Raw genomic sequence first — 10,000 nt, forward strand, 5'->3', positions numbered from 1 at the left:
AAATTATAACAAAATTGAACGCCCACTAAAAATTATATTTCATTGTATCGGAATTTGATGAAGTATATTATATATACATACATACACATACGCATATATATGTCTATTTATATATATGTATATATATGTATACTATACATATCTACATACATACATATATATAGATATGTATACATATCTATACACACACACACGCGCGCGGTTTTGTGTGCGTGCGTTTGTGTGGTGACTCACACGCCCTTAAATTTGCTAGTCATGGAATCGCTAATAAATTTAACAATCTTTTGCCTAATCCAACCATATGTTGTACGTGTCCACCAAGTTAGTCATACATATCCCGAAGTCTTTGTTTTACCATCGTCCAATTTTGATGATCGTCTCATCAGTAAGAGATGTGATCCTAAATTAGATTCACGCTCATTGGATCTTAGTGATTAGTGCTGAACTGCGATAAAATAAAGACTGTTGGACATCCATGTTTGAAACTTGGTGGACAAGTCAAATACTGACTGAAGTTTTTTTTTTTATTAAATATGGATGGATTGCATAAAATACTGTAAATAATATCAACAATTCCACGGGTGGAATTCTTTTTCAGGGGTGAGGGTTATCCTAAATAAATAATATATTTTAACTTTATATTCATGGCGGCTCTTTCTCTCATATCAAGTATAGATATTTATTTTTGATTGTCGTAATGAAATTAAAGATAATATCGAATTGTGATCAATAAAATGTAATATTTAAAACTAACAATAGTGGCATTATTAACATAAACGTATTTCATTGTTATCTTTGAATTGTCAAAGTTCATAAACGTCTTTTATATAAAAAAGAGTCTTTGTCCAAAGACATCATTCGAACAGGAAGAACGGAACACTCCAGGGAATTCATTTTTACTCTTTTTTTATTGGAAATATTGTTTACCTTTTTTTTTCTTAAAAAAAAAAAAAGACGTTTCCCAAAGAATTTGTGACTTTCAGCTTGAATGCGAGTTTCTATAAACGAAACAGTAAAAGAAAGAAATAATTTGATTTGGGGAATTCTCTTTTGCTTCTGCTGTATGACTAGATTTATGTAATTAATGGCGTTTGATGCGAGATCAAAAGAGGCCGAACTTGGGCAGGAATAAAACGAGGTCATTTGATTATAAGAAATAATTCAATGAGTGCGAAAGCTTTAAACATCAGGTTATATCCAAATATGCTACCCATGGAATCCGTTAATAATTTTCAGAATCCTTTCTGCTCATCGAACCATACTTTGTACAAAATAAGTTTAGTATTTTCATACATAGAAATCGCCCCAGACAAGGCACGAAGCTACTTGATGTAAAAATAAAACCCTCTCAAGGTCAAAACTAGCCAATGATAAATATTCTTTAGAGAGTTTCTAACCCAGAAAATAGCAATTTTCCCCGCTTGTAAAAAACATTGCTCATGGAATGTGAGAATTAAAGGACAAAATAAGACCAGCAAGAGTTACGAGGCTGCTGAAAGTAAACCCCAGATACATTATACCTGACTTGTTCACCAAAATCATCGAATGTTCAAAAGTCTTAGTTTTTTTTTATTTATCTTATATCTAAGAGATTAACTACAAGGTCATGTGTGGGCTTGATGGAAATGTTTCTCTGGAACGAACTAGATTCGAACGTCGCACGCAGATTTTCAGTACGTGTTGTTAACCATTTAGCCACCATCATCCCCAGAGGTTTAGTTCAATGATATGCGGAGACACTTTAATGATCGTTTCATCAGTATGAGAGCAAATTAAGTTCTATTACTACAAATATGTTTTTATTGCAGAAAGAATTAGGGAATTTTAGTAACGATTCCATCGGTGACATTTTTTGAAGCGGGGGGATAACTCCAGAATTACCAGGTAAACCCGGCGACTAAAACTATTTATAGTAGGTTTTATATATATATATATATATATATATATATATATATATATATATATATATATATATATAAAATAATTTATGATGAAACATTGGGTGATAAATTACTGACGGAAAGTCATTATCTTGAATAAGTCATTTTTGCTTCATGGTGAATTACCTTGATGCAAAGTATCACGATTTTTACTGCTTCGAGAAAATTAAAAGAGAAATCAAACAATGTTTTTGAGATCAGTTTTTGATGAATTTGATTCACATTTCAAATGTGAAGATTAAATATGAGCAGACTCCAGCGTCTGAGATAAATAACACTAAGCTTCGTTTAACCGCCTGGAAGATCCAGCTGTGGCCACCGGCGACACCAAAATAGACTAGATTTGGTTACCTGACAGACTTCTTCCGGCTTGGTATATTTTCAGAGGCAGATTAGGGACTGCCAGCAGTTCCTTATCCAGATGATTTTATTAAAAAGCAAATCTATCATGAGAAATCTATTCCGATCTTTTTTCTAGTACTGTTAAGTCCGTTATATTACGGGGAAATAAATAAAATGACTCAAGGATGTATTATCTAATTCTCTTCTCGAAGCATATTTAAAAAGCAACAAGAAATAACCTGCTTTCCGAAATATTTTTCGATGAGGCTTGATAATTTGTGTGGTTTGGATTATTTGGACTACTGTTCTCGTCCCGGAATGCGGGTTGTGTAGTTATGATATACCTCCCAGTAAGGAGGGATATTGCTTGCGATTTTGATCCATAATGGTGTTCCTTCCACAAGTTGTGGATTCTATCTCGTACGAACCGATGCTCTATTTTTTCTTGTGAGCCTTTATGTTCTCTGGAAACTAACTGACGACTGATGGTTTCCAGGTAAAGCCCCACTTTATATAAGAGAACTTGCATAGGAATGTGATGTGTTTGGTAGTTTTTGCCACCGGAGATATGAACAGTAGTCCGAAAAATTCAAATAATACTAAAAATAAAATATATATTGCGACACGTTATATATATTTTTAGCATACTTATTTCTCTAATGTGTTTGTTATGTATTTGGAAATAGAATGTTAACATGTATTTAAAGTTCACATTTTTCATTTTTATATTATCTTTGCAAATTTCTTCAACAACTCAAAAATACATCTCTTAATAACGGAGATTATGTCTGAAGCCAAAACTGTTTAAAACTATTGTACTAGTTTAATTTGTATTCAATAAACCAACCAAAACTTGACAAACATGAAAATATTTTATGTCAAATCCTAATATCATTTGTGATCATTTCTTTTCATACAACATATTGCATAATTTATCGATTATTTCTTTTTATAATAGGGATAATCATTTTTGTATCGAATTTATTAAGATGCCGGAATTTAAAACTTAAATTACCCGAATCAATGCGAAATTATCAGCGAAATTCTATTGGATAGAATAAAGAAAATTTTAATATACAACACCAGTTCGCAAGTTTTCATTTTTTTCAAATGTCAGAAAGTCGTAAAAGTCGGCGCCAATCTTTGAGTGATGCTAAAAAGATGGAATGTTATAAACTTGAAACTTTCGAGAAAAAAAAAAAAACTTTGGTAATAAAACAAATGATATTTTGAGATGAGGATTGATAATTTGGATTAGTTGGATTATCCCGAGTACCGTTCTCGTTTTCGATGTTATTTTCACAAAGTTTCGACCTATGTAACCGCTGATCTTCTTCAGGTGCATCTTATCGAATCTTGTTGAGAATCTTTATATCGGACCATTTTATTTAATCCACGTAGGAAGCTTGGCCGCGTTCCGTCTTAAATAATTAGCCTCAACCCCTAGAAGATTGTCACATAGAACTGATTATTATTTAGCACCTGTATTCGTTATGCTTTGTCAATAATTCTATTATGGATTATAGGATCATTACACTTATTGTTGTTTTAAATGCGAAGTCCTACTACATATTAGCGTATATAGCCACTAACACACATTCACCTATATATATATATAAATATATATGTCTAACGAATTCTCACGAGAATGAAACGCGGAATATTCTGTGTAGCTTAATTGCCATATATATTTTCAAAACTTTCTCTCTCTCTATATGTATATATATATATATATATATGGATTTATGTAATCATGCCGAAAATCTTTTTATTTTCTTTTAAAATCAATGAGTTCTTATTCTTTTGATGAATCAGGGCGGTAAGTATTCAAAAATTGACATAATTTATGTCTTTTTTCTGCGCTACGAAACAGGTGCTCTAAAGAATTGAACATCTTAACATGCTGAGAGAAATAAACGGTAAGATGAACAACATTTTGGAATATATATATATATATATATATATACCACCGATTACAGAGTTCGACATAAAGATCTCCCAGTTCGACAAGATACACCTGAAGTATGTCAGAGCTTACATAGATTGATACGTCGTGCGAATAACAGCAAGAAAAGATAAATTGTCGGAATAAACCAAATAAAATATGTGATGTTTGCACTTAACTATTGTGGATTGTGAGCAAAATTTCACTTAACTATTGTGGATTGTGAGCAAAATTTCACTTGACTATTGGGAGGAGATTGAGTGAAATGTGTATGAATTAAACATGAACCTATTTATATCCCGGTGAGTTTTGGAGGCAACAAATAGGATTATGCTCTTGCAATTTTATGAATTTTATAAAATCCACAAATTAATCATTACTATTACCGACATAAATTGTCTGAAAAAAAAATAAAAAAAAAATAAAGAAAATAAAAAAAAGCCAAAAAAAAAAACAAAACAAAAAACGCTGGAAATTATTTTAAAACAAATCATTTTGCTTCACTTACTCATGTGTTATATATTTAAGTTAAAAAATGATATTTAAACTAATTTATTTTGCCGTAAATAATAATTAAATAAAATAATCCACAGTAACTATTCTTTTTTTGCAGCGGAAGCGAGTAAGGGCCAAATACTGACTTCTACGTTTTCAGCCCTTAATCACTTCCGCTCTGGTTGTGTACTTCAAGTACAGAATCAAAATAGCTGAACACGGATTATTTTACTATATTTCTATAGTAAATAGGCTTCCAATTGTTTCACATATTAAATATTAATTTTTAGCGTATTTTTTCCCAATGGTATTTCCTTTAAAATAATTTATGTCGGTAATAGTAACGTTTACCATCCACGAAATAGATACTTTTTATTTGTAGAGATAACTTATTAATTAGAAAGTCATTGAACATGTTTAAGAAATTAACGATGTTCAACTTGGGATCTATTAAAATGAATGCTATAAATTGCTAATTTATTTAACAGGGTAATATTTAGCATTGTTTAATTGGATAACCATTAAACGTGTTAAAACAATAATAACTGTTCAATTATAGATACATTAAACAAGTTTAAAAACTTGCATTATTTCATTGAAAATCCTTTAAATATAAAAAAAAATGCCAGTGCTGTTTGTATTAGAGACTCATTAAACATTTTACGTAAATTAGCGCCGTTCGATTAAACATTTTACGTAAATTAGCGCCGTTCCATTAAACATTTTACGTAAATTAGTGTCGTTCCATTAAACATCTCTTAAGCATACTCGTAGTAGTAGTTGTGCTTTACATTAAAAACGCTAAAAAATCAACACTATTTAATTAACGATCCCTAAAAAGATGTTAATTAAATTTGCATTGTTCTGCCGTAGATCCAATAAACACGCTGGTCAATTGGAGATCCATTAAAAATGTAAAATAACTTGACGCTGTTTATTTTGATATCAATTGAACATGTTTAATAAGTTAACATTGGTCATTCAATGATAACGTAAAAGTTTTAAATAAATTAACTGTGTTCAATTGTAGATCCATTAAAAGCATGTTAAGTTAGCATTGTTTAGTTCGATATCCATTAAACAGATTAAGTACATTTGCACTGTTCAATTGAGTATCCAATAGAATATTAAATTTCTCAAAGATGCTAAATAAATTAGGTTGTTCAATTAAAAATGTAGCATCGAATAAACTAGCATGGTTTAATTTGGGATCTATTCAAAACCTGTTAAATAAATTAGCGCTGTTCGACATCTATTAAACACGTTAAATGAATTAGCGCTGTTTAATTAGGCATTTATTTAACATATTAGCGCTGTTTAATAAGATATGCATTAAGCATCTAAAAACAATCGAGAAAACAAACTACTATAAGACAGCAATCTATAAAATCATTTCGTTGTTAATTTACAGAACAAGGATAAGAATTAATTAAATAACAAAATCAAATTAACCAGAAATTGCTTTTGTTAAATTGTTTCATGGGAAAATAAACGCGTAGGAACAATAATAAAAGTATGAGCGGGGATAGGGGGGGTATAGAGAAAGGTGGTAAACACCAACACGTATTGGTAAACTAATTTAGGGCATCCTCCTCTCACAGAGCGTGGCTGGCTGCCTGCAGCCTTGCCACTTAGTCACGTGATTTTCCCGCTTCAGATGCAAACACCGATTTGTTGTCCGCATCCTTGTTTTGTTATTTGCATTCGTTGTATTCGCTGAAGCTGGTGACACCCCGTCGCTGTTAAGAGGATGCCCGCTGCTGCTGTTGTAGACAGCGGCTGGTGACGATGTCTTTTTTTCCTGTCGGTGTAGTCGAGGGGATGCTGTTAGTGGAAAGGCCGACCCGAAACGGAGCGCACACGACTCAACGCATGCGTTTGCTTCCCCGCCCGGCGTTCGGATCTGGATGAATGATATATATCCAGCTTTGTTTTCGTGTATGTGCGTGCGTATGTGTGGGGTGTAATGACAATATGCCATACGGTTCTTGTGTGTACGTAAGTCTGGAACTTACACGTGTAGGCCTACCGGAGGTCGTCAAAATTATCTCGTGTGGCATCTGAAATAAAGCAACAAATAAACCAATATTAGTCGTGTATGTCAGAAAAGAGGAAAGAAATAGATGTATCAAATCATGTTCACATCGATTAATGCACGTTATTAAATTCGATAGAAATGCATAAGTAATGGCTAAATGTTAAGCAGGGAAACGCCATCTATTGTGATAGCATTCGATAAACCACGCCCAGTAAGAGAAAACCACGCCCGTCCATAATAATGGAATCTGGAGGGTAGGCTGCAGTCGGTTGTAATTAGATATCAACCCGTTAAAACCAGCAAAAATCGCTTCAAAAATAAATTCCGTATCAACGGATTAATTTACAATTTGTGGTTTCTTTAAGCTAAACACGATTCGAATTAACTATTTCTATCAGCTAATTATGTTTGAATTAAAATATATTTTAAGTGGTTAAATGACTAATTTAAATTTAATTGCATCATGCTTGTATAAGATTTTTTAACCATAAATAACTAATTGTATCAAATAATTTTATTTAGATTGAAATAATGTACCTATTTACAATGCCTCCCCACGGGACAGAGTTAGACACCAGGGTCGTTTTTTAACGTGGAGAAAAGGTACAAAAATAAAAATTGTCTCAGTCGTGAAGGATTTCTCCTCCACTGAAAGAGAACGAGAAATAGAAGTGCCGTATCTGAAAAACAGATAATTTGTTTTTTCAACAATTAATAACTAAGTATATCAACTAATTGTATCCAAATTATAACCACATATTTGAAGTAGTTACGCAGCTAATTAGAACGTAATTGTGTCATACTTAATTTCATTCATGTTTAACGATTAATAACTAATTTTATCAACTATATTAGTATTATAGACATATGCGCAGTAATTCTGTAGGCAATTTAAATATAATTGAATTATAGTATAATTATTTGTTTTAGCGATTAATAATTATGCAAACAAAATATATTAAAATTATATATTTCAAGTAGTTAAATATTCAATTCAATTATTCTATAATTATATATATATATATATATATATATATATATTTATTTAACAATTAAATAACTATTATAGTCAAATATGTGAAGCAATTTAATAATTTTACACAAAAAAACGTCATAGACACTGAAAAAAAAACGTATTTCTTCAATTTTGATATGACCAATATGTTTTTAAAATATAAGCATCCACTGACACGTGTTTCGTCGTCTACGACTCACCAGGAGTCCCGATTTCGAATTTCGCTAGATTCAGCCATTCTGATGTCGTAGACGATGAAACACGTGTCAGTGGATGATTATATTTTAAAAACAATACATATGTATGCCGCTCCCCATTTGGGTACCAAATTGGTAAAAGGGAAAATTATCCCCAACTCTCATTTAGGTAAAAATGTACTTTCGTATAAATAATTGAATTCATTGAAAACGTATTGCAAAAACACATTATATATATATATATATATATATATATATATATATATATATATATATATACACACATACACACCGCAAAAACAATGTCCGCACTTGTAATTTTTTCAAAAACTGTAAATTTAAGCTAAATTTAATGTAACTGTTTAAACAAACTATACCTCATTTGATTGGCCTTTTTTTCTTCTATAATTTTACCTGTTTATATTTGATTTTTAATTGAAATATTCACGTTTTCAGTGTTCACGTCAATTTAAAAAAATAACTTCAAATTGAGGAGGCAAAAAGAAAGTTCGCACAATGGAAAATTGTTATTCAAATGTAACTTTAGGAGATTGATGCAACACAAATTCAACAGGAACACAATGAACTAGTTCATGTGTGGCATTGCCCTTCTGTAATTTGACAGCCTTCAATATTTTGGGAATTCCTTGCAGCAATACTCCGGGGAAAGGGCATCCCACTTTTCTTTAATTTTTGGCCAAAGTTCTTTCAAATTTGAAATTTTATCATTGCGTAGCTGTTGCTTGATGTAATGCCATACGTTTTCAATAGGTTTGAGGTCTGGAGATTGTGCAGGCCAATCCAAACACGGAATATCATGCTCTTCCAGGAACCTCTTGACATTGCCAGCTTTGTGAATTGGAGTACTACCCTATATGAAGATGGGGTTATCATCCAAATTCCGACCAAAGTAGGTTAGAAAAGTCAACATATTAATGTACTTGGTCGAATTAATTCGACCTTACAAGCGAACTATAGGCCCTGGACCACTGGTACTAATAATGTCCCACACTAAAACTGAACCTCCATCACCTTGCAGCGTTCAAACTGAGCACCTAGGATTAAATTCTTTGTCTCTTCTCCGACGGACGTACCATCACTGCCTAGCCTATTGAACTTGCTTTCGTCGCTAAAAAGCACCTTTGACACCAATATGAAGAGTCATGACCTTCATTGCATCTGACGAAGTCCAGACGGCGCTTTCTGTTCTTTACAGAAATCATTGGCTTGCGTCTTACAACATATCCTCGTAAACAAAATTCCTTTAATCAGCTCTTGACAGTAGAAAAAGAGCACTTTTTAACAAGATTGCACCGTTAATTTTATTTAGGGAGCCGTTTCAAATCTGTTTCTTAGGCTGCGGTTTTGATAGCATTGTCTTCCCTGTTAGAAGTAACTCTAATACGACCAGATTTAGAGTCATCACGAACACTGCGGGTGTTTTGGTGGTTTTGCATAGTCTTTCCTACCGTTTCCTCATCACATTTCAATCTGCGACCGATTTCTCGATTGGATAAACCAGAAAGGTGGAGATTAATGAGCTCCTGACGATCACTAAGAGAAAATCGTAGCATATAGACTAAATGTTACGTTGTATAACCTGGAACAACAACAATTACGATTAGAGATGCTTTGTTGCCTGTTGGTGGATATTTTAAACTGATTTATGGCCGATAATTTAAGCTCTTTTTAAGCGAATTTGTTGCTGCGGACTTTTTTGCCTCCTCAATTTGAAATTATTTTTGTAAATTGACATGAACACTAGAATATTTCAATTAAAAGTCAACTATGAACAGGTAAAACTATAGGAAATAAAAGGTGAATCGAATGAGGTATAGGTTGTTTAAACAGTTACATTAAATTTAGCTTAAATTTGCAGTTTTTGAAAAAAATTACAAGTGCGGACTTTCTTTTTGCCGGCATTGTGTGTGTATATATATATATATATATATATATATATATATATATATATATATATATAATGAACGCACTATTGCTATAATAAGAACATAAAAAAAATGTTTTATT

At 32.0% G+C, this 10,000-nt stretch overlaps 1 protein-coding gene across 1 annotated transcript in view; it reads right to left on the minus strand.

Moving 5' to 3' along the window:
• LOC145255755 (uncharacterized) overlaps positions 1 to 10,000 on the minus strand; it is a 142,305-nt gene that overhangs the window by 1,018 nt on the left and 131,287 nt on the right. Inside the window, exon 10 of the mRNA XM_080114404.1 lies at positions 1 to 6,782. This exon is cut by the window's left edge and continues 1,018 nt beyond it. Coding sequence (XP_079970530.1) covers positions 6,748 to 6,782 — 35 coding nt within the window. The 3' untranslated portion in view covers positions 1 to 6,747. The remainder of the gene's footprint in view (positions 6,783 to 10,000) is intronic.

The sequence above is a fragment of the Euprymna scolopes genome, chromosome 31 (genome assembly GCF_053919585.1).
Source record: "Euprymna scolopes isolate OS-2025 chromosome 31, ASM5391958v1, whole genome shotgun sequence".
In the NCBI taxonomy this organism is placed as follows: domain Eukaryota; kingdom Metazoa; phylum Mollusca; class Cephalopoda; order Sepiida; family Sepiolidae; genus Euprymna; species Euprymna scolopes.